Source organism: Sinocyclocheilus rhinocerous, unplaced genomic scaffold (assembly GCF_001515625.1).
Source record: "Sinocyclocheilus rhinocerous isolate Xijiao unplaced genomic scaffold, SAMN03320098_v1.1 scaffold133, whole genome shotgun sequence".
In the NCBI taxonomy this organism is placed as follows: domain Eukaryota; kingdom Metazoa; phylum Chordata; class Actinopteri; order Cypriniformes; family Cyprinidae; genus Sinocyclocheilus; species Sinocyclocheilus rhinocerous.
The window spans coordinates 148,725-174,316 of NW_015628317.1; the positions used below are offsets into that span (position 1 = coordinate 148,725).

General features: G+C 37.1%; 2 protein-coding genes across 5 annotated transcripts; both read left to right on the top strand.

Annotated features, from left to right (window-relative positions):
• The first annotated feature begins 1,604 nt into the window (after window positions 1-1,604).
• On the top strand, window positions 1,605-14,599 carry mcrs1 (microspherule protein 1). Of its 3 annotated transcripts, none has more exons than XM_016548836.1 (15): window positions 1,605-1,809; window positions 2,038-2,133; window positions 2,296-2,458; window positions 2,550-2,688; window positions 3,771-3,935; window positions 4,468-4,577; window positions 5,649-5,757; window positions 5,894-6,032; window positions 6,110-6,185; window positions 7,993-8,021; window positions 8,124-8,216; window positions 8,300-8,382; window positions 9,084-9,171; window positions 11,786-11,913; window positions 13,802-14,599. In XM_016548836.1, the coding sequence occupies exons 2-15, from the start codon at window positions 2,124-2,126 to the stop codon at window positions 13,886-13,888; spliced, it is 1,419 nt and encodes a 472-aa protein (XP_016404322.1). In that variant the 5' UTR covers window positions 1,605-1,809; window positions 2,038-2,123; the 3' UTR covers window positions 13,889-14,599. The 3 variants fall into 3 exon arrangements, with proteins under 3 accessions (XP_016404322.1, XP_016404323.1, XP_016404321.1); XM_016548837.1 differs by having other exon boundaries at window positions 2,089-2,133; XM_016548835.1 differs by having other exon boundaries at window positions 1,606-1,809; window positions 2,074-2,133; window positions 13,802-14,598.
• A 1,563-nt stretch (window positions 14,600-16,162) lies between these two features.
• On the top strand, window positions 16,163-24,434 carry suox (sulfite oxidase). Of its 2 annotated transcripts, none has more exons than XM_016548839.1 (4): window positions 16,163-16,234; window positions 21,334-21,400; window positions 21,647-21,839; window positions 22,559-24,434. In XM_016548839.1, exons 2-4 carry the CDS (start codon window positions 21,342-21,344, stop codon window positions 24,056-24,058), a joined length of 1,752 nt encoding a protein of 583 aa, XP_016404325.1. In that variant the 5' UTR covers window positions 16,163-16,234; window positions 21,334-21,341; the 3' UTR covers window positions 24,059-24,434. The 2 variants fall into 2 exon arrangements, with proteins under 2 accessions (XP_016404325.1, XP_016404324.1); XM_016548838.1 differs by lacking the exon at window positions 16,163-16,234 and adding an exon at window positions 16,284-16,525.
• The last annotated feature ends 1,158 nt before the right edge of the window (window positions 24,435-25,592 follow it).

The following is a 25,592-nucleotide window of genomic DNA, read 5'->3' on the forward strand; positions in this document are numbered from 1 at the left end:
CTGGTTCCCGTGGTCTTGTGCCGATGAGCTCAAGTACTTAGGTGCTAAAACATTCAGGGCTTTATGATAAAATTAGCAAGATTTTAAAATATATATGATGTTTAATAGGGAGCCAATGCAGTGTTGACAGAACCGGACTAATATGGTCATACTTCCTGGTTCTAGTAAGAACTCTAGCGGCTGCATTTTGGACCAGCTGGAGTTTGTTTACTAACCATGCAGAGCAACCACCCAATGAAGTATTACAATAATCTAACCTTGAGGTCATGAATTAATATTTCTGCATTTGACATTGAAAGCGTAGGTCGTAATTCAGATATATTTTTATGGAAAAATGTGGTTTTACAAATGCTAGAAATGTGGCTTTCAAAGGAAAGATTGCTATCAAATAGCACACCTAGGTTCCTAACTGATGACGAAGAATTGACAAAGCAGCCATCAAGTGCTAGACATTATTCTAGTTTATCACATGCAGAGGTTTTTGGTCTGATAATTAACACCTCTGTTTTTTTTTCAGAATTTAGCAAATTAGTATTTATTAGATAATATTAGAAATTAGTAGTCATCCATTTTTTTGTCAACTATGCATTCCATTAGTTTTGCAAATTGGTATGTTTCGTCGGGCCGCAAAGAAATATAGAGCTGAGTATCATCAGCATAACAGTGAAAGCTAACACCATGTTTCCTGATGATATCTCCCAAGCGTAACATGTAAAGCGTGAAAAACAATGGCCCTAGTACTGAGCCTTGAGGTACTCCATACCACTTGTGATCGATATGATGCCTCTTCATTTACTGCTATGAATTGATGACGGTCAGATTAGTAAGATTTGATCCAAGCTAATGCACTTCCATTAATGCCAACATAATTTTCTAGTCTATTCAAAAGAATGTTGTGGTCAATAGTGTCAAATGCAGTGCTAAGATCTAGTAGCACTAATAGAGAGTTACAACTACTATCGGATGATAAGAGCAGGTCATTTGTAACTCTAATGAGAGCAGTCTCAGTACTATGATGATATGGTTCAAATCCTGACTGGAAAACCTCATAGATTCCATTTTTCTCTAAGAAGGAACATAGTTGTGATGATACTACCTTTTCTAGTATCTTTGACAGAGAAGAGAGATTTGAGATCCATCTGTAATTAACTAATTCTTTAGGGTCAAGTTGTGTGTTTTTTTAATGAGAGGCTTAATAACAGCCAGTTTGAAGGTTTTTGGGACATATCCTAATGACAATGGCAATTTAATAATATTCAGTAGAGAATCTATGTTCCTGGAGATCTACCTTCCTGCAGAGTTCAGTTCTGATCAAACACACCTGTCTGTATTTAGTATTTTTTAATTATAGGCTTAGGGTATTTATAGGGTTATTGTTAAATTCATCCTCTAAACTGCACCATATATGTGGCATTATTTTGACTCCATAGGGCTGCGTTTTCGTTGCATTCACACAGTTTTGACCAGCAGGCGGTGTTTTGAGCGCTTCGAAACCGTAAATCGTTTTGCGAAGCAATTGGCTTATTTGATTTAGTTTCGAAAAGCTTCGTTTCTCGCATCACTAGAGTTTAGGATATTACCATACATTTACCCTATCACAACAATTGCAGGCACGTTTGGCAGAGCGTTGTTGTGCTCTGACGACATTTCCTGTCTAACCCGGAAACGCTTCAAACTCCACAGAAGTCTCCAGTTAGCTTATCCTGATTTAGCCTTATCGCTTTATTTTGTTAATCAAATAAAGGAATAAAATATTAAGTTATATTTGAATTTGATCAGAGTCAGAGCGCAAAGATACTCATTCTAAAGGTAAAACCTGCATCGCCTGAATTCTCGATTTTAATGTATAACCTAAATATGTTGCGGTGGTGTCACGGTTGACAGTAATTGTCGCTATTAGAGCTGATAAAGCAATTAAATCGTAATAATATACATCTAATGTAGAATTACCCGATATATAAGAGTATAGTATTGCACTAGTTTTAACGTTGTAGCGTCTGCACTGCACATGTATTAATCGTGTTTATTATTATTTAGGTCTGTGTTCATACTATCTCCTCTTTCTGCCTCCAGTATTCATGATTCATCGGTTTTTTCAGTGTTAAACAGCTGATCAGGAGATCATGGAGAAAGGTAAGACAACATTATAATATCAGAATAGCAGAAGTTTTTATTTCAAAAAGTTTTTGGTAGCAATTTTCACTCATCTACGCTGTAGATGAACGGACAGTGTGTTTAGAATAGCTAATGGTTAGAGTTATGATGTGTTCTGATTGATGAGGTGTTGTGTTGCAGATGTGAAGGCAGGCATCCCCTCTGGTGTGACTGCAGAAGCGGTGGCCGGACCTCTGGTGTCACAGAGCCGATCCGAGGACGAGGAGTCCACTGCTGTTAAGAGGACAGCCGCTCAGGCCTTCAGCGGAGCCGGGATGATTCCCAAACGCAGAAGCTCCTCCAGGTGAAGAGGAGTCATCCGTTACCATAGCAGTCCTCTGGTTCACTGTGGTAATTTACATATGTCTAAAAGGTGTCAAATCATTATATTTTAGATCAATAAAGAGAAAGAAGTTTGATGATGAACTGGTTGAGAGCAGCCTTGCGAAATCTACCAGTCGGGTCAAAGGTCAGCCAGTCATCGAGCCAATCAGATGCCATGGGAATGACCTTGCATCCAGTGACAAGAAGAAGGTAATAAAGGTTTTTGGATTTTATTTCACAAATCTCTGGGATATTTGATTGTGGTGAATCTTACCTATTATTTTCTGGCCAAGAACCACTGTATGATAGACCACTGAAAATGTGTGTGTGTGAGAGAGAGAGAGGAGAAGAATTATATACCTACCTGTCAATAGTTTAAAATATTTGAGATTTAGGTTTTCGTTTGTAATTTATTGCTGTGATCAAAGCTGAATTTTCAGCATCATTTCTCCAGTCTTCAGTGTCACGTGATCCTTCAGAAATCATTCTTAATATGCAGATTTGCTGATACACTATGATACACTATCATTTAAAAGTTTACACTATCATTTAAAATTCCACTAGGGAGCATTAAAAGTGACAGTAAAGACATTCATAATGTCACAGCAGAAGATTTGTATTTCAGTTAAATGCTGTTAATTTAGATTTTTCCTCATTTAAGAAACCTGAAAAAAATAGCATGGTTATTTTTAACCGTTTTCAATATTGAAAATAAAGAGAACCATTGTTAATAATTCAGGACAAATAATAAAAAAATAATTTAAAAATCTGAGCTTCAAATCAGAATATTAGAATGATTTCTGAAGGACTGTGTGGAAATTCAGTTTTGCCATCACAGGAATGCATTTGAAAATATATTCAAATAGGAAACAGTTCTAAATTGTAATGATATTTCAAAATACTACTATTTTTTTACTGTATTTTCGACCAAATAAATGCAGCTTCGATGAGCATTTGAGACTTCTTTCAAAAGCAAAATCAAATTTTAAACAGCAAATATTAAGCAACAAATTTTCTGCATAGCTGAAATAAGACCTTGCACTTTTAATATAATAGAATCATTTTAGCTCATATATATTTATTTTAATTTCTTTTCTATACTTGCGTATGTGCAATAGACATTACATGTTTTATATACAACGATGGTGTGTTTTTCTGTCTTTTAAAGTAAGCATGCAGGGTGCTAGTAGATTTGTTTTACTGATATGTAACATCTGTATTTTAAGTGTGACATGAAACATTCTTTACCTTTCAGTTGATCTGCTACTCCATAATTTGTCTCTGAACTGTAGGGTTTAAAGTCTGGCAGCTCTCTTACGCCTCCTCTTAGCATGCTGATGGCGCCTTCATCGATGACCAAACGAATGAAGAGAAACAAGCAGCCGTTACAGATCACCAAAGACCTGGGCCGCTGGAAACCCACTGATGACCTGCTGCTCATCAATGCCGTTTTACAGGTCAGCTGTCAGATTTTAGGAGCTTAATAGTTTAGAGAAGTTCTGCTGAGATGAGTTGAACTGACGTAGATGTACGGTTGAGGTCAAAAGAATCTGCAAAACGTTAATTATATTACCAAAATAAGAGGGTTCATACAAAATGCATGTTATTGTTTATTTATTACTGACCTGAATAAGATGTTTCACATAAAAGACATTTACATATAGTCCACAAGAGAAAATAATAGTTGAATTTATAAAAATGATCCCGTTCAAAAGTTTACATACACTTGATTCTTAATACTGTGTTGTTGTTACCTGAATAATTCACAGTTGTGTTTTTTTGTTTAGTGATAGTTGTTCATGAGTCCCTTGTTTGTCCTGAACAGTTAAACTGCCGGAAACATGTAAGTATTTTCTGTAGCTTCTGAAGGGCAGTACTAAATGAAAAAATATGATATTTAGGCGAAATAAGAAAAATTTACACATCTTCATTCTGTTCAAAAGTTTTCTCGTATTGCATCGTTTTCCCTCAACTGTACTTTGTGTTCAGACCACAGATCTTACATCCGTTCACCTGGGAGTGAAATTCAGCTGTCGCTTCACGCTGCGGGAGATTCAGGAGCGCTGGTACGCTCTGCTGTATGACCCTGTCATATCAAAGTGAGTTTCTGACCAAATCATTCTTCTCATATAGTTACAGTTCCTGTTTTAATCTGGTAGAAAAGTGAAATAAAAAAAAAATTTGCCATCACCCTCATGTCATTCCGAACCCCAAAGACTTATTGCTTCCCCAGAACACAAGGATAACAGCCATGTTCATTTCCTAATAGCGTCATAAAAGTTATACCTCTTGCCCTATTCATTCATTCAGGTCATGGCAATTGAACACCAGGGACAATATATCAACTGATATTTGGCTTTTTTAAATTTTTTTATTACTGTATCCACCAACACGTCAGTTTGGTCAGGTAGTGTTGGAAGCTAGAATATTAGTTTGATGCAGAGAATCTACCTCTTAATTAGTTACCTCTCTTGAACGGTTCTACCTAATTCTAAAAAGGCAAACGCTTGAATAATTGATCATGTATAATTTTCAATTATGCTCATACAGTCTGCAAATGAGCAATTATTTAAGATTTTGAATTCAATTGAACACCAGGGACAATATATCAACTGATATTTGGCTTTTTTAAATTTTTTATTACTGTATCCACCAACACGTCAGTTTGGTCAGGTAGTGTTGGAAGCTAGAATATTAGTTTGATGCAGAGAATCTACCTCTTAATTAGTTACCTCTCTTGAACGGTTCTACCTAATTCTAAAAAGGCAAACGCTTGAATAATTGATCATGTATAATTTTCAATTATGCTCATACAGTCTGCAAATGAGCAATTATTTAAGCAAGTCTTAGAATACCTTAATCTAATAAAATGAATTCCATGAACCTCAAACTCTTAGTTACAGTTTTTTTCTTAATCATATGTTTTGTGAATTTGTTTTATTATGGTAGGATTCTAGGAGAAGGAGAAGTTGATATCTGAAATGTAAGTCTGTGTGTATTGATGCTTTTAAATGGATTCATATTTAAATGCAAAGCTCCTCAGATTTTCTTTTCTGGAAGGGTTTGGGATGACATGAGGGTTAGTAAAAAATGAGAGAATTTTTGCTTTTTAGTTTACCTGAACATACGATCTGAATGTACGTTTTCGAAGGGTTTTGTCTGTTCCTCAGGTTGGCGTGGCAGGCCATGAGACAGCTGCATCCAGAGGCTATCGCTGCTATTCAGAGTAAAGCTCTCTTCAGTCAGACAGAGGAAGCCCTGCTCGCTAAGATCACCTCAGTGAGACATTCATTCTAGAACGAGATCAGCATTTTGATGACATATTAGAGTGAATGCTTTCTAGATTGTATTGTTGCTGTTGTTGCTTTAAATGCCATCGCTGTTCAGTTGATCCTTGCTTCATGTTTGTGAGTAGAGCAGTCAGCCTAAGCTGGAGGTTTTTCAAGATTTGCTCAACAAGCACCCGAATGTGTTTTACCCATCACGCACTGCTAAGAATCTGATGGTCCACTGGCAGCTGCTCAAGCAGTACTATCTGCTGGAGGATCAGAGCGGTGAGATGCTCTCATGTCTGGTGTTCCTGCATGCGGTGGTCATTATCATTTACACAACTCATCCGATGTGTTTCTAGTTCAACCTCTGCCTAAAGGAGAGCAAGTGCTGAACTTCTCTGATGCGGAGCAGGTGGTTGATGATGCCAAACTCAAGTAAGTAAACCGACGCTATCAACTCACCGACGCTACACCATCATGTGTTATGAGTTCATTAACAAATAATACTTCACAATAACACTTTGTCCTGCAGTGTGACCAATGAACTTTTAAAAAAAATCTTTTATTTATATCGGTTTTTATGCAACAACAAAAAAAGCAGATCAAATTGAAATCTCACGTAAATTCTGTTAAGTTTATCTTGTGTACTATAATGTAACCTATGTGTTACTTTAAACGACAAATGAACTTTTAAAAGTGAATTCAAGTTTAATATTTTTAGTCATGCTGCAGCACACTGTTCGAAATGTCACTCACTATGTGTACATGCACATTAGAAAACGGTTTATTGTGAGAGAGCTTGTTTTCATGCATATATGTGACCCTGGAGCACAAAAGCAGTCGTAAGTAGCACAGGTATATTTGTAGCAATAGCCCAAAATACATTGAACGGGTCAAAATTATCGATCTTTCTTTTATGCCAAAAATCATTAGGGTATTAAGTAAAGATCATGTTTCCATGAAAACTTCTCTGATGCGGAGCAGGTGGTTGATGATGCCAAACTCAAGTAAGTAAACCGACGCTATCAACTCACCGACGCTACACCATCATGTGTTATGAGTTCATTAACAAATAATACTTCACAATAACACTTTGTCCTGCAGTGTGACCAATGAACTTTTAAAAAAAATCTTTTATTTATATCGGTTTTTATGCAACAACAAAAAAAGCAGATCAAATTGAAATCTCACGTAAATTCTGTTAAGTTTATCTTGTGTACTATAATGTAACCTATGTGTTACTTTAAACGACAAATGAACTTTTAAAAGTGAATTCAAGTTTAATATTTTTAGTCATGCTGCAGCACACTGTTCGAAATGTCACTCACTATGTGTACATGCACATTAGAAAACGGTTTATTGTGAGAGAGCTTGTTTTCATGCATATATGTGACCCTGGAGCACAAAAGCAGTCGTAAGTAGCACAGGTATATTTGTAGCAATAGCCCAAAATACATTGAACGGGTCAAAATTATCGATCTTTCTTTTATGCCAAAAATCATTAGGGTATTAAGTAAAGATCATGTTTCCATGAAGATATTTTGTAAATTTCCTACCGTAAATATATCAAAACTTAATTTTTGATTAGTAATATGCATTGCTAAGGACTTCATTTGGACAACTTTAAAGGCGATTTTCTAAATATTTTGATTTTTTTTGCACCCTCAGATTCCAGATTTTCAAATATTTGTATCTCGGCCAAATATTGTCCTAACAAACCATACATCAATGGAAAGCTTATTTATTCAGCTTTCAGATGATGTATAAATCTCAGTTTTGAAACATTTACTTGGTTTTGTGGTCCAGGGTCACATATGCATATTAGTGGTGTATTCTTAACTCATCTGAATGTGTACTTGTGTTGTCGTCAGTAAGCAGTACACAATTTGTGCATTCAAATCTTGTAATGCACACCAAGCCAGATTATCCTCTATAATTTTTTTTTTCTGATTTTTCCACTGGTCTTTGGATTATTGCAGAAAATAAGCTCTGTGACCAACAAAAATGCATGATTCTTACAGGTTTTGTTCATCAGAAAAACAAACAAAAAAACACTGACTTCAGGATGATGGAACAAGAAGCGCTAAAATATTGTTTTTAGGTTACAGGCCTACAAAAATACGTCATCCCTGCAGCACTCTATATTCATAATGTGTTTCCTCATTAGCCCCCCTTGCAGCCTTTTTTGACAATTATGTATGACACTGACTTTCTGGTTCTGATCATTTATCCTGTTCATCAGGGACAGCAGAGATGAAGTCTTAGAGCACGGTGAGTTATTTCATACAGCCTCTTATTGTTTTAAACGTGTGTAAATATGTTTCAGTACTTTTTCCTCTGTCTGTCTGTGAAATGTTACTGCATTTCTCGTAGAGCTGATGATTGCAGATAGACATCAGAAGCGTGAGATCAGACAGCTGGAGCAGGAGCTTCCTCGCTGGCAGGTGTTAGTGGACAGCATCACAGGTCAGATTTATTCCACTGGGTTTTTGTATAGTTATCAGAAGAATGTGATCGCCGAGTCTGATTGTGTGATATGATTATTTCAGGCATGAATTCGCCAGACTTTGATAATCAGACTCTGGCAGCTTTACGTGGACGAATGGTCAGATATCTGATGAGATCTAGAGAGGTCAGTGAGCATTCAATGTCGAATGCTTGAATCTGGCAGTATGATGCTGGAGTCCCTCACTGTATTTACTCAAACCACAAATACAATGGCTTGGGAAATGTTACTAACCATTACCAATACATGCCAACTGTTTAAAGAAGTTGTAGTCCTACGGTTTTTAAAAAAAAATCTTTTGGGAAAAAGGACAAACCACATATATACAGTGGCTCCAAAACATATTTTTACACTACATAAAATTGCAATTGTAAAAAATGTCTGAAAGTCACTGTATTGGAGACCAAAATATTGGCTGCACTTCATTTTACAGTTTGTGCCCTTACAGTGTACTTACCCAAGAATGTACTGCATAATAGAAGTGCATGGACTCAACATGGGTTCTGGTTTAGTATCTAGTTATTACCCAGGTATTGTGATTAATATAGTAAAGTACATAGTGTGAAAATGCAGAGCAGGACTGTAAAATAAAGTGCTAACAAAATATCTTCTGCTTCTGCTGTACATGCTTTTCTCAGAACCAAACCATGATCTATCTGTTGTTTTAATAAGCAGCAGACTTTTTTTGTGAAATGCTTCACTTGAAATGTGTTTGTGCTTGTACTTGCTTGAATATTTAGTTATTTAACACAATATGAGGCACAATAGTTTTAAAGGAAGAGTTCACCCACAGTTGACCGATAACAAACTCTTTTGAACGGTTTCAGATCACACTAGGACGTGCTACTAAAGACAAGCAGATAGATGTAGATCTGTCTTTGGAGGGACCTGCATGGAAGATCTCCAGAAAGCAAGGTCAGGCGGTTGAACAGCATTATTCATGATGCGCATGGTGCTGTGTGATCAGTCCTGCTCCTTGATGCTTAGTTTAGCTTTGCATCACTAAACTTTATTACAGCATAAACCTTGTTTACTTTTTAAAAGAGAAGGCATTATGTGATTTACTGCGTGACTTGGGGATTTTGAGTTATCTTCAGCACCCGTTAAACAGTGCAGTGTGTCATCGATTACAGCATCCCATTTATGTTTACTGCCGTTACATCAAAGGTTTCTATTTACAATAGAGATGTGCGGATCAACTCAAATGTCAACCGAATCCACTGCTTCAAACAAATCATTCACCCGCACCTATAATTTTCCCTGATATAGATATCCGCACCCGAACGCCACATTAATTATTCTAATGCTTTGTTTTAAGCATGATGATATGGTCAGTGGATCGTTCATTTTTAACAGCACATTTGCACATGACGTTAGAGCTAATCTGCGCATCTCTGATAGTAAAATAATACGTTGATCGTAAGCTGCTTTTAAATGAACATTTAAAATGTTTGTCTTTAGCCAGATTAGCCTATATTTTCTTAATAAAATAAGCACAGGATTTACTCCATTCAGACTTTATTGGCAATATCACTGTTTCTGTCACTGCAACACACAACGTCTACTGCACTGTACTTAGCTGTACTTAATCTTTTATTTTTTGCCTATCCAGTTGAACCCACTGGATGCGGCGCTGCTCATACAAAATATTGCCGTTCACACAGAACGCATATCTATCTATCACCGTTTCACTCGCGTCTCGCACAAGAGAGCCGCATGTTTAGAAAGCCATGTAAAATTAATGTAAGTTCAACTTTTAAAAAACATGTCTCGAGACTTTATGGCGGTTTTTCTGCATCCCATTGCATCTCATGTTTTTAAATGAAAAAAGTGCTCTTTGTTTGTGGTTCTTTGTATTAAACTATACATACATGCATCATGTTGTTTTGTTTCTAATTGTTTAAGCAACGTAATTAATTATATATGGTTTACAAACATTATTTTAAACATTAAGCACTTTTTTCAAAAATAGTAGTGTTATTTTGAAACGTGCATTAGTAATATTTTGCTCGATGAGCCCTCTTGTGGCCTCAGGAGAGAAGCCTAAAGCTTTTTCCCCCTAACTGAAATTATGCCTTTTAAAGGCGCAATATGTAATTTTCGCTGTTAGAGGGCGCGTATTCAAAATAAACAAATAGACAAAGGCGTAGTTTGATGGCATCGTGACTGAGTGTGGAATCATGGGAGTTGTGGTCTTCATCCCCACAGCCGATGCAGTCCGACGGGACTCGGGCAGAAATCATGAGTTAATGATTTATTAACGTAGTAGAATGAAGCAGGGTGAGGCTGAAAGCCGTCGAAGCGAAACGAGGCCGCTGAACGAGCGTGACACACGGCTCGAAAGCAGCGGAGCTTTTATTATGCCACAGTCGACCGCTTCCGCTCCTTCAGGTCGTGCGTATGTGGGGTAAAGCAGCGCTGTTTTATCATACTAGATACATTTGAAAGTTCTGTTATAATGCTACTCTGTGTGGTCGTCACCGGTCTATTAAAATTGGTGTTTCCATGCTTTCTACAAAACAAAACCGGAAATCGAGGGGTTATGACGTCATTGGCAGGCGACACAATGACGCTATGGACACGCTCCGTGTCACTAGTTAAAATTGCTTATTTCTCTGGATTTAAACATTCTTCGAAACATTTGGGATAACGTAAGTACACCAGTCAGCAAAATATATAACACTGTTCTAGTGGTTTTTGGATATTTTAATAAAAAAAATCGTACATATTGTGCCTTTAAATTTGAATATAATTCGAATATTGATAATATTAGTACAAAATTCGAATTTAGGTTTTCAGCCATTTTGACAGCTCTACTTAGCTCCGATGTTTATTAGTGTTTGGGCCACTTGGAGGAATCCTTTGCCAGAGACAGCATCGAAGGGGTATACATCTAGGCAGCACAGGTCCACACATGCATCCACGATACTAGATTTATCTTCTAGTGGTATTTTTTGCTGTCCCGATGGACGTGAGAACTTAAGGTGCTTGTCTGACTTGACTGGCGTTTCGCTTTCATGATGGACCATATTCGAGGTATCAGTCATATACTGTACATACAGCGCTTCACAGCCGTTGCATATTACATACCCAGCACTTGATTCATCCATGCTAACCATTTGCTAAAACGCTCCCACACGGTACATTTCTTTCCTTCCTTGTTTTGTTTTTAATTCTCCCTTTTTAATTTTCTCTCAGATCTGTTTCGCCTCCATTTATATGCTTTAAGAAAAGGATGTAGAATGTTGTTAATATTTGCATCATTAATCAAATCTTGGGTGTATAATCTTATATACCCGTGACCCACCTGCAATGAATCAGAATGTTGTTGTTTTTTGTTGTACAAGCTAACTAGTTGTTACTGGGACACTAGTAAGTACGATGCATGACTGATGCAACACTGCACAGCTCTATGGATTTTAATTTAAACATTTGATGCTTTGAAGTATCACCAGGACTTTTGAATGGCATTGTGTAAACCGGATGCAATTTTAAAGTAATGAAATAATGTTGGGTTTCTAACTCCCAGGGATCATTAAACTGAAAAATAATGGAGATTTCTTCATCGCTAATGAAGGCCGAAGACCCATTTACATTGATGGTCGACCAGTTTTGTCTGGAAACAAGTGGAAACTCAACAACAACTCTGTGATGGAGGTATGGACACGCTTACATTTGAGTCACAAAATCACCGTTTGGAAAAATGACAGCTGTCAAAAAAGAATGATTTACCACATTTACACCGCACGTTTTGTATATAGTATATAAATACATTTTGTATGTCTAAATCTTATCATTATATAATATTTATGAAAATTATGACCATTTTAAGATTTTTTTTCAAGACCATTAATTGCATGAAAAATACATAAATTGTTCTTCCAAAAAAATATAAGCATTGAAATTAAATTCTATTCACACACTAGTTTTAAGCAAGACAGCTCGCATTTTGCCTGAGAATATAATACTTTTCATTGACATTTCATAACCAGGGAATGCGATATGTATTTGTTTTACGTTATGCCCCGCTCTAAGAGCTATAACTGCTCTTTGTGTGAAATCTCCGTAATTTTTTTTTTTTTTATCTGTCATGAAATTCATTTGTCAAAGGGGGTAGGAATACTGGAATTTATTTATTGCCCCGGATTCGTTTTTGTATACAGTTCTAGAATATTTATAGTATCAACGCCTAAATATCAGACGACGGTTTCTATCACATTCTCCTCTATGTACACACAGTGTATCAGCTACTATTATTATCAATCACCATAAAAAAGTATTATAAGGGATTCAGTTAAAGCTCAGTTTTTATTGTGGAGGCCATTAGTATAATTTTGCAACTGAATCACATCCAGATTTTTCAACAGCAAAATGTTTGCAAAAATAATGACAAGTCAGAGTCATGTGTTCAGTCCCTTGAACATGACTTTCTAGCTCTTGGTTTCGGTTAGACCACAGGTGTCAACTTTGAAGGCCAAATGTTGCCCGTGGGTTCATTTCTGAAACCTAGAAATGAAAAGTCTCAGTTAGTGCTTTCCTTGTGAATATGAACCCGAATAAAGCACACATTTGCAAATAAAGCACCGTTTCCATCCAACAAGTCAAAGAGAACAAAATCATCATTTCCTGATAAACTGGCACTAAATATCACTAAGAAAATTAGGAGAGGCCACTGAATATAATCATTTTCATATATGATAAATTACTTGCGCCTCAGAGCGAGCAGACGAAGCACAGTAAATGCGGTCAGTGCTTTCGGAGGTGGATGCCTGCTGTTTGGGAACGTAGTCGTGTAAGACAATTAAACAGAAATACTTTGATGACAGACTTTGGCTTAAGCATTTCAGAATGACCAAATAACATTTGAGATGCTGTGCAACAAGGTCAGTCCCATGGTTAGTCAAGTTGCGTCATCCCATCGCGCAAAGTCACATGACTTTTTTGATACACATCGAGGAATTTATTCAGCAAATATACGCATTATTCGCATGAACTCTTTCTCACAAGTCAAAGACCACCTCAAGCGAGTGTAAAAACTTTTTTGCGAGTTATGGCATTATATTTGGTATTTTCATCACTTGTTTCTGATGTGATGCTTCAAAATGTGCATAAAAACAGGGTGAAGGAAACATAGCTATTGTGTCGGTACCAAATCCAGTCGCTACCAAGGTTATTATAGTTTTGGGTATTGGGTTTTGATTTATTTTGTTTTCTATATCAAATTATTTTGTTTAGTTTCATTAAAATAACACTGCTGCAGGGAGGCTGGTATTGTTTCATTTTTGTAAAATGTTCATCACACTCATTGCGAAACTAACATACTGAAAATAGCTGTTTTGTGGACCAGTGTGTCATTACATATTATTTTTATAATAAGTCACAATGAACAAAATTTACTGTATTACATAAAATGTCAGAATGTTGTTCCTTACCCTTAATCCTAATAATGTTATTGCATATAACATGCTCAGAAGTTGTTTGAACAGTGATTCTCTAGAAAGAATGAAAAGCTGGTCAATAACGCATGCGTGTTTGTTTTGTCCAGATTGCTGGTCTTCGCTTTGTGTTCCTGATCAATCAGGAGTTGATTTCTCTCATTAAAGCCGAAGCTGCCAAGATGAACCAGCCATGATGCTGAAGTCACCAGTTCACGAGATGTCAAACACCATTCAGAGCTGTACTGTCCTGTCTTTACCTCTGAGTAGAGTCATATACAGGAGACCTTTCAGCACAAGATTATAGTGGCTCTCACAGCAACAACTGAGATCTGGAGGAAAAAATCATTTGGAGAGGAATTGGACATTTATATTCCTGTTATTTAAGGCACATTTGGACAGAAAGAACTGAATGTTTGAGAGTGTTTGTGTGTGTGTGATTTGTAGATTTGCTTTTTTTTTGTGTGTGTACTGTTACTGTTTTGTTGACTTGTAGATTTTTTGTTTGTTTATACTTCAAACACAGTAACCTTGTATTGTCTCATCAAAGACAGTTTGCTAATATTCTACCATGACAGAAATAGTGTAAATATATTCATAAAGACTGATTAAAACTGAAAGGTGTTTCAGTGATGTATCTGTGTATTGTAATGCATTGTGTGGTGTTGTATGTTTGTCATTGACTTTAGCAACCACTAAAGATTTTAGAGTCAGAGTGGCAAACTTTGCATGCATCACTTTGGCCCTTGACATGAACTAATGTTGCAAACCCAGCGTGGATACAAGTAACCGACAATGCATAAAAATACATTTAAAGTAAAGCTTCAGATCTAATTATAATGCACAATTACTAACGACACTACAGGTCAAAATTTGGGGATATTAGAAAGTTTTTTTTAATGTTTTGTTGAAGGTGCCATAGAATGGAAAACTGTATTTACTTTGGCATAGTTGAATAAAAACAGTTCTGTACATGGAAATGACATACAGTGAGCCTCAAACACCATTGTTTCCTCCTTATGTAAATCTCGTGCATGCAAAAGACCACTGAAAAATAGGCGAATCGGAACATAACACCGACTGACGTTATAGTCGGGATCACTAATAGTTACGCCCCCAATATTTGCATATACCCGCCCATGTTCTATGCCAGCCGTTTCAATGCCCCGCATATTAATAGCGACTCCCTAATACCCGCATTTTATATACAGTATAATTACCAAGCGGCAACCTCCCGCTCTCTCTCGTGAAGCCAACACGGAAGTGACTTAAACTGCAATTCATCAACTGGCCGCTAGAGGCTGGCTGCAAAAGGGAGTCAATCCCATAGACTCCCCATGTTAAAATGCCCAACTTTACCGCAGAAAAAAACATGTTTACAGCCTGGCTCAAAAAATGATTTTGGTCTATAGCTAATTTTGCCCTTGATGACAACTGTGAGGGGGGTGAATTTTTTTTATAACTCATCCGTTTAAATTATATTAAGCCTTAAAGTTCTGCATAATTAAGGGCGTGGCCACTTGAGTGACAGGTGGATTGCCGCTGCTGTCACCACCGTCGAGCTAGGTGGGCGTGGCTTCAGTAACCTGCTACCGCCTCTTTGCCCATTTTCAATTATCCGGGAGTGACGCGCGGTGACACGCTGCCAAGATGGCGACGGCCCGCTCCGCCCAATTTTGAGCTTCAATAACGCTCTTCGGAAATCTACGGGTGACGTCACGGACGCTACGTCCATGTTTTTATACAGTCTACGATAATTACCCAACGATATAACTGGCAGAGAAAGTATTGAAATATATATTTTCCCTGTGTTTCCTTCCTGCTGGGTGAGCTACTGAAATGAGCTGCACTGTGAAACCAGTCAGAGTCAGAAATCAGAGTACAGCTCAACATTATTATTCATGACCCTTCCAAATAAGGTAAAAACAGACCATTTCAATCCTAGGGTTGTAAATGGACATGTAAAACCGTTTCTGGAGATTTTTTGCCCTTACCTAAGCCACATACCTTCTATGTAGATATCAGAGAACAATTTAAAATATTGTATCAATGCATTCTATGGCACCTTTAAGAAGTCTCTTCTGCTCACCATAGCTGCATTAATTTGGCGAATAATTTATTAATACAGTTATACTGAATTTTATTACAATTTAAAATAATTTTCTATTTGAACATGTGACACTGAGGACTGGGGTAATGACTAATGAAAATTCATCTTTGCATCACAGAAAGAAGTGACATTTTAAAATATATTCAAATATTAAGTTAAATTGCAATAATATGTTTTTACTGTATTTTATGTATCAAATAATTGCAGCCTTGGTGAGAATAAAAAAACGGTTGACCTGCAGTACCTTGAACATTCGACTATGAAATGTTCCAGAAAAAGAAAATGACAAATGTGTGATACTTAAATTAGCTAAATTATATATATATATATATATTTTTTTTTTTTTTCTGCAAATTAGTCTGTTAGTTTTAGGTCAAATGATTTACAAAAGCAGAAGAAAGTCCAACAAAGGACACCCCGCTGACAACAGCAGGTAAAGCCGACTGACCACTTTGACGTCAAAAATAATCAGATGCGAGTTGATCGATGCAAACATCGGGAGAAAGTCTACTGAATATATGTATATTATATAAATATAATCTGAGAATCTGATGTTTTTGGATGGTGTAACCACAGTAAACGTGGTGCTCGTGATGATGCGGCAGGCTGCGTCCACGTCACACTCGTGCGTCTCGTAAAGTTTCCGAGCGGCTCGAGACGGATCTGCAGATCCACATCAGCTCATGGCGCACTCTGCTTCTCCGAGAACTGCAGGATAGTTACAGTAAGATCACAACTCTTCTGGCAATTTATACATTGGGAAGTCGGTAGTGTTTGGAATTCAAAGCAACGCTGTGTGTGTGTGGGGGGGGTCGGTCTTGTATTTTAAGTTGTGCAGCGATGGGCTGATTCGAAATTCATCGGGTTGTGGTTTGCGTTTTTGTATGTGGCACCTATTTTTTTTAGCCTGCTGTATACAAACGATTCGATCATTTTCTAATTTAATACGGGTGCTAATTATTTCATTGCCATATCAATAATGGTGCATTTGTGTTTATTACATGATTTAACCATTCCTTGTTTACAAAAGCATATGTTTGAGTATTTGATTGCAAACTAACTTTTACTGCACATGTGGCATAATTATGTTGGTTATCAAACGGCAGCTTTTTATAACAAATGCATGTTAACTTGCTTAACCAGTCAAGGAAATTATAACTCTCAAAGTTACTAGAACCTCCTCGGTTTTTAAAACCATGACCAGTGCAACCTATTTGGGCAATGTAACCAAAACCAGATTTAATTGATTTCCACCCACTAAATGACGAGTGAGGGTGTGTTAGACACACAGTTCTAGAAAGATCCACAGTCACAGAATAGCTGCTGTAATATTTCCAAACAATTGGTTGGACTTCTTTTCCAGTAAGACGTTTCTTGTGGAAAAATTAGGCCTAAGTATTCAACTGCTTACTATCTTTGCAAAACAGTTACAGAAATGTGGCAAACCTTGAATGAACAGTTTATTAAAGTATTACACCACATTCCATCATTTTAATCCATTGTAAAGCCTATTAATAGTCTCATAGTTGGCTTTAATGTTGATGGTTATAAATCAATAAGCTGAAATAAAGTCAGTAGGATTTGTTATTGGTCCTTTTAATGAAAAGACTGAGAACATTCTACATTGTTGGTCCTAACAGCAAGGTTCATGTTTTCTGTACACAAGAACTGCATGGACCAAAACAAGTGTCTTATCCATTATGACGCAATCATGTCAGTCCAAATATTTGAGCAACAGTGACTCATTTCAAACCCTTAACCATGTTTTGGTTACATGACTGTTTGGTGGCTTGTTTACAACAAGGCTCTAGTTTCATATTTTTATTTCCAAGAGATTTTCTCTATGCAGGAGCTTCTTTCTGCTAAACCCTGCTGTCCCTCTTATCATGTGCAAATATATGTTAATGACCGGTCATGAACCGTTTTAAAACCAGTAGCTCATGCAGTGCATGTATCGCTGATATGAAGCTAATAGACTGCAATCCTAAGTGAGGTCTGGGCTGATATGTAATGTTGGAAATAGATGTTATGATGTTTATTTGGCGTAAATCATTATGAGGTGCAGTGAGATATACAAAGTTTTAAGAGATTAGAGTTTTAATTCTCTTCTCTTTGGTCACTTTAGGACCAAATGACATTTAGGACAAGTTTTTTTTTTTTTGGTCGTTACCCAGCAGGCTTACATGTGGTTGCAGTGATAAGACAAATGTTTAGGTTTTGATGAGTCATGATGGTGGTTAGTCTGAAAAGATCCATGCAATATGTTTTAAATTCACCAGATGTCTCATATTTAATACATTGCTGCACTGAAAGTGAAAAATCAAAGAAACACACATAAAGATGCTTGCAAATGCAGGGGTCTTAAGCTACTAAAGTTTTCCAGACAAGAAAAAACATGTCCTGTGTACCTTCTACCTTGCGTTTTGTTAGTTTAACTGCCCTGCATCTTGTATTTTTCAATGCAGTGATCATGTTCTGTGTTAGTGACTTCTTTGACATTAAACTTTTTTGATGACTTTTTTTATCCCATTGTTTAGAGAACTGACTGTTTGCACAAAATTCACAGAATTTTTTTAAATTATATATTTTTATTTTTTCACTAAGATGAATACTTAGAGCAGTGCTTACTTGTAGATGCCTTATTGAATTTTACATGCATGAAAACAAGGCTGTGAGGGATAGACTTACACACAATCGCATGCTTTGCATGTAATTCTCAAAACTATTTTATGTAGTTTTTGTCTAGTAAAAGTCTTCAGGAAAAATATTTCTGAACATTTGGCATGCTACTAAACAACAATGCAACCCATTGAACATGATGTACTTTTATTGAAAATAGTGAAGAAGTCCTCAGATGCCACGTTCATTACAGCAGCATCTAGTCGAAATGACGTTGTGCAAAAATCTGCTGACTGAATGAACTGCATATATACTGGAGTGGAGTTTACGCCAAATACATAAACCACGTGAAGGTGGTTTTAAAAAAAGAAGGGCTTTCTGTTGTATGTGTAAATTAACTATAATAATTGGACATTAATTGCATTCTTGAACTGATTCATTAACACAAGTTCCTTATGTTATATATATATATATATATATATTAAGTTTCCTTACGGCTATATTCCTTAGCCATCTTCAAGAATCGGCAAAAAACACATCACTTCCATCTTTATTTGACCCTCTAACTCTAGCAATCTCTATTCTAATTCTATTCTTTTAAAAAAATTGCCCCTTTTAGATTTGCACTTTTACTAACTGCTTGTTTTCTTTAACACTAGCTTCTCTATTCTTTCTATTCCTTTTCTTTGTTATACAATTAACAAAAGCAAAAAAGGCCTCTAACACTAGCTTGCTCTATTCTTTTTCTATTCTATCTGTTTTCTTTTTATTTATTTATTATATAATAATAAAAAAAAACCTTGTGTACTGCTATGTGTACTGCGTTATAGGCTAACTGAGACTTGTTATAGCACTTGCGTATCATTGCTCTTTTGTTGATTTTGATTGCTTCCATTGTCCTCATTTGTAAGTCGCTTTGGATTTGTAAGTTATTACTCCACCACCTGCACATGACGTCATTAACAACAGTCTTGTATTGTTTAACTAGCAACTAGCTGCCACCATGTTATTACAGTTTCAGAATACAGTCACAACTCGCTTTCCAATGATGCATTGTGCTATGTAGTTAATCAGCGAGTTGCAACGATGTCAGAGATGTTTCTAGCCTTTCATCAGTACTGGTGCCCAGAGAAGTTGGTCCCTTGAACCAGTACTGAAAACCGCTGCCCTACAGCATGTGTCTTGAGACTTCAGGTTAACTTCTTTTAACCTGACACAGCAGAAAATGCGAGACGTGATCGCAGTGGCCAGAGACATCCGTTTAGTGCATGTTTGCATAGAGAACAGTGGAAAAACTGTGTGCTAGCTAGTGAAAATGAAACATCCAAACTGCATTTGATATCATGAAATATGTAAACAATTTGATTCATGAACTAAATCCAGCAGAAACCAGCAGATTCCTGCACAACCTGTATATCATTAGAATCACAATGAAGTATATGAGGAGACTTTTCACATTTTCTTAAGGTAATGTGTAAAAACAGGTTAAAGGGGCCATGATAAGATCAAAGAAACATCCAGATGAATCACTTAGACTGAACAGTTATGTTTAGTAGTTGAATGGATGCTGAAAAATGTCAAATATTGCAGTCTGTATTTGTCTTATTTTGTTCAAAAATATATTGTTCATATAAGCAGTGACTTGAATACACTTGTTGATCATGTTTTTATTATTATTATTTGTATTTTTTTATTTAAAATGAATTTTCATATAACATTTTAAAAATGTCCAGTGTCTGATATCATCATAAAGAAAAGGGGTGGATCCTGAAGCATACAGGTTGGAGATCGAGGGTCTCCCTGGTGGAGTAGTATCACTTAGTCTAAGGGGCCGTTTACACGACAACGTTTCATCCAAAAACGGGAAACTTTTTATGCGTTTTGACTGTTCGTTTACTCGACAACGGCGTTTTGGGGACTGAAAACGCATATTTTTGAAAACGGGTTTCAAAGTGCAAGTTTTTGAAAACGGCACTGTTGTCGTTTCCGTGTAAACACCCAAAACGGGAATCTTTGAAAACGGTGACGTCATGCACGTGTGTAGTACGTGTTATGTATGTATACATGTGCAGTACGTGTCGATTTTAAAGGCAAGCGCGAAAAAACATACACAACAATGGCGGAGTACATGGTAACTGTTGTTGCTGCTCAGGAGTTATGCTAACGCTTCTTCAGCAAAGTGTGGATTTACTTCACCAATATTACAATATACAACATATAATCGTCACTTCTCTACAGGTACTGTTTACTAACAAGGTGACAGCGCCAACTACTGGCCTGGCATACGTAATGCAGCGTTTTTGGTCGTTTTCGTAGATATGTGTAAATGCGAATCGTTTTGAAAACGTTGTCGTGTATACATTCAACTTTTTTTAAAACGCAAGGGAATAACGTTTCCGTTTTTGACTACTTCGTTGTCGTGTAAACGTAGCCTAAGTGAGCTAAAGTCTCGTTTTCCAAAACGCACCATTACAGCCGGGAACCGTCGTTCTGAGATGAATGAAGTCAAGCAAGGCTCATTTAAAGATTTTTCTTTTCATTTTCTTTATTGTGAACACTTTTATGTGTCGTTGACCCATCTACTTGAAAACATGGAAAAACTACAATAGGGTCACTTCCCCTAAAACATATGATCATTATCAATTTGCATTAAGCATTACTCTTTTAATGGAAAGTTGGAGGTTACGGCCTGTAAACCCATACCGCAAGCAAATATCCTAATTCTCCATGAATTTTGATGATGAATACTGATGAATTTTCATCTACTTTCATCTCTGTGGTTATGATAAAAGGTCAAATGTAAAAGCTTATTTTATCCATTGTATAACATTTGACTGGATTCACTCTAGTCATCAAAGCTTTTAGACTGTCATCGTACTTTGACATTTTGTTGTTCTTTGTCTCTTTTCTCAGAAAGAGCAATGCAGCACCTAAAGCACTGCCAAGTTCTTGCTCAGGTCTTCTTTATCAGGAGTCAAAGGTAATCCTGCCATTTCATAAACCTTAAACCTTTGATCCTTTTCATTTAAGCATTTCCAAATAAGACACATGAAAATTCATCTTTCACTTAGTCTGACTCTGAATCCCCCGCATGGCACCTTGATTTAATGATTTGCTTAATGTAAATGATTGAAAAGACATGGCCAGATTCTGTGAAATGCTCTTTAAGAAACTTGAAAATGTTTGTTATAATGAAATTCTTGCTTAAACGTCTCTTAACTCTCAGTTCCAGACTTTCAAAGAGCGTTATCCCGTCACTGTCCGTGTGGGATGGTCATCTGTCTTGTCGCTGGAGGAGCACTGGTGGACATGGAAGACAGAAATACTTTAATGACAGGCTGCCGAAGTTTAGATTCGCTCTGGCAGGGCTGCTGGCAGGTACTGGAGCTGTTTTAGCCTATAAGCGCCACCAAGACAAGGTGAGACACCTGATGTGTTTTCTGATTCCTAAATAATGAAAAATCTCTAAAGGTATAACCAGGGAAAGATATCTACAGCAGTGGGTGCATATAAAATAAATCTACTAAAAATAACAACAACGTCACACAACCAATGAAAATAACCTTTCCACTCAGGGTTGATTAATTTGTTGAAAATGCACAAAATAAGTCACAAAAAGGATTGCTTTGACATACTTTCTGTTTCAAACACGTTTGGAAATGTGCTTCTGTTGCCGAAGGTTTGTCACGTTTTTCTCAGGAATAACGATAAATTAAAAAACTAAGATGTATGTGTACATTGTCATTACTCATACTTGTTGAGAATGAAGGTGAAGATTAATCATGTTTTGCAAATATATGACAGTTTTTTTTTGTGCAAAACCTTCAAAAACAACGCAAGTGAACTTTAAGAAACATATTCAAATAATAATGTCATGACCTCTTTAAATGTTGTGTGTAAATAAGGATGTCAAAACCGACTGCAAAGTCAAACCCTGTCAATTATTAGTAAAGTTTTACAATATCATACAGTTTGACATAAAAGACCATTGATGTCTCCTAGTCTGTAAGATCTCACCGGGCTCATATCATACAATCTGACAAGCAGCAATTGTAAAGGACATAAAAATTGCAGTGTGCCTGGTGCTTTAGTTGTCATTGAGCAATCTTTTTTTTTTTTTTTGTCTATTTTTGTTCAGGTTCAGTGGGCTGCTACTTCAGCACAGTTACGGGTAACGCAGACTTCAGATCTTCCCGTTTACACCCTAGAAGAAGTCACAAAGCATTGTTCCCTTGACAGTGGTGTGTGGGTTACCTATAAAGGAGCAGTCTATGATATCACTGAATTTGTGGCCATTCACCCTGGTGGCGACAAAATACTTCTGGCTGCAGGTGGAGCTCTGGAACCGTACTGGGCATTATATGCCGTTCATCAGCAAGACCATGTTCTAGAAATCCTCTCAGAGTATAAAATTGGTGTTCTTGATACAGAGAGTTACAAGAAACAAGAGAGTGCCAACCCTTTAGACCCTTACTCTGCTGAGCCAACACGTCACCCTGCTCTTCAGATCAACAGTCTGAAACCTTTCAATGCCGAACCACCCGCATCTATACTTTCGGATAATTACATCACCCCTTCAGTCATATTTTTTAAGCGTAATCATCTTCCAGTGCCCAGGGTGGATCCTGAAGCTTACAGGTTGGAGATTGAGGGTCTCCCTGGTGGAGTAGTATCACTTAGTCTAAGTGAGCTAAAGTCTCGTTTTCCAAAACACACCATTACAGCGACGCTTCAGTGCGCCGGGAACCGTCGTTCTGAGATGAACAAAGTCAAGCAAGTCAAAGGACTCAATTGGGGCATTGCCGCAATAAGCAACGCTACATGGTCAGGTGCACGTCTGCGGGATGTACTGTTGTCCTATGGCTTTGGAGCAGAGGTAGCAGCGAAAGCCAAACATGTCCAGTTTGAAGGGTTAGACAAGGATGTGACAGGTACAGCATACGGTGCATCTATTCCACTGAATAATGCTGTGAGCGAAGAAGGTGATGTTCTCCTCGCGTATGAGATGAACGGCGAGGACCTCCCACCTGACCACGGCTACCCTGTCCGTGTAGTTGTACCTGGAGTTGTTGGAGCCCGCAATGTCAAATGGTTGGGGAAAATTGTTGTAAGTGACGAAGAAAGCAAGAGCCACTGGCAGCAGAATGATTACAAAGGCTTTTCTCCAGGTACTGACTGGGACACTGTGGATTTTAAATCAGCACCAGCTATCCAGGAGCTCCCCATACAGTCAGCCATCACTCACCCAGCAGAGGGAACCTCCGTAGACTGCAGTGATAGGGAGGTGACTGTAAAAGGCTATGCGTGGAGTGGGGGAGGAAGAGAGGTTGTGAGAGTTGACGTCTCGGTAGATGGAGGGAAAACGTGGCATGTAGCCAAACTTCGCACTAGTGATCAAGAACAGCACCCTGCTCCTCCTCCTCCACCTGGAAGAGCCTGGGCTTGGAAGCTGTGGGAGATAGATGTCCCAATTCCTTATAGGGCTCAGGAGTTGGAGATTGTGTGTAAAGCAGTGGACAGTAGTTACAACATGCAGCCAGACACTGTCGCTCCAATCTGGAACTTACGAGGAGTGCTTAGTAATGCGTGGCATCGAGTAAAGGTAAAAGTGAGTGAGGGTTTCAAAGACCAAAAATGAACTTTGTACGTGAACGTAAAATGCATATAAACAAAATTGTTGGAATTCTCTTTGGTGCAGGCTGGGTTGTAGCTTTGCAACTGTTTTGAGCTTGTGGGTTCTTGAAAGTGCTTGAAATTATTTTGATTTTACTCGCATAACTGGCTTCATGGATTATTCCTGGTGTTCAAGACCAGGACACTTGGTCGAAACTGACTGTACCAAACAAGTTTATCATTTGTCATTCATTCCCAGGAGAAAAAAAAAAGTGCACTTCAATAATGTACTTAAATTGCTTCAATAATGTACCTAAACTTCACGCACTAATTTTGTACTTAATATACTACAAAATTATTCTCTATTACTTAAGATAATACTTAAAGAAAAATACTGTCATACTAACAGCTGTCTGAATTATTTTGGTTGATTGTAATCTATTACATACCTTTCTATTAAAATTATCTAACATTATCAAGATGAATTTGTTCTGACACAGTGTAACTCTGAGTTCTACCTAAACTTCACGCACTAATTTTGTACTTAATATACTACAAAATTATTCTCTATTACTTAAGATAATCTTAAGAAGATAAGCGTACTCAAATGTGATATTTTGGGACACCATGAATATGAATTAAGAATAATTTTTCATATATTAAGTACAAAATTAGTGCGTTAAAGTAGAGGACTAAGTACATTAGCTTGAAGTCCAGTGTGAAGTTTCTGAAGTCAGTGATGATTTGGGGTGCCGTGACGTCTGCTGGTGTTGGTCCATTGTGTTTTATCAAGTCCAAAGTAAATGCCGCTGTCTACCAGGAGATTTTACCAGCAGGACTTGAGCACCTGCCCACATTGCCAAAGCCACTTCCAAGTGGTTTGCTGACCATGATATTACTGTGCTTGATTGGCCAGCCAACATGCCTGGCCTGAACCCCATATGGAATCTATGGGGTATTTTCAAGAGAAAGATGAGAAACAGTCGATCCAACAATACAGACGAGCTGAAGGCTCAATAGTGCCTCAGCAGTGCCACAGGTGGATCGCTTCCATGTCACACCTCACTGATGCTAGAGTTTGTGCTAAACGAGCCCCAAGTATTGAGTGCATAAATGAACATACTTTAAAGTACTTGAGCTTTTCTGTTTTGCAAATCCTTTTTTTGATTGATCTTAGGAAATATTCTAATATTTTGAGATACTGGATATTTTACTTTGATGAGCTGTAAGCTCTAATCATCAAAATTAAAACAAAACAAAAACATTTGAAATGTTTTACTTTACATGTTATGAATCTAGAATATATGAAGTTTCACTTTTTGAAGTTAAAAAAATTAACTTTTTCACGATATTAATTTTTTTTTAGATGCACCTGTATATATGTATGTATATATATATATGTGTGTGTATATATACACTGTATGTGTGTGTAATTTTTTTTTTTCAATTAAAATTATTCAACCCCCAGAGCCTGTATAATAATTTACAAATGTAAGCTTTTCTGAAGTTTGTTTAATGACATACTGAAAGTGATCAATATGTAATGTGATGTCAGTATG

Bases quoted from the DNA above. Each gene is read 5' to 3' on its own strand.
- mcrs1 (XM_016548836.1), top strand. The intron at 8,383-9,083 runs GTCAGTGAGCAT...GAACGGTTTCAG, and splicing joins ATCTGATGAGATCTAGAGAG to ATCACACTAGGACGTGCTAC. The intron at 9,172-11,785 runs GTCAGGCGGTTG...TCTAACTCCCAG, and splicing joins GAAGATCTCCAGAAAGCAAG to GGATCATTAAACTGAAAAAT.
- suox (XM_016548839.1), top strand. From the start codon at position 21,342: ATGCAGCACCTAAAGCACTGCCAAGTTCTTGCTCAGGTCTTCTTTATC. The intron at 21,401-21,646 runs GTAATCCTGCCA...CTTAACTCTCAG, and splicing joins TTCTTTATCAGGAGTCAAAG to TTCCAGACTTTCAAAGAGCG. The intron at 21,840-22,558 runs GTGAGACACCTG...ATTTTTGTTCAG, and splicing joins ATAAGCGCCACCAAGACAAG to GTTCAGTGGGCTGCTACTTC.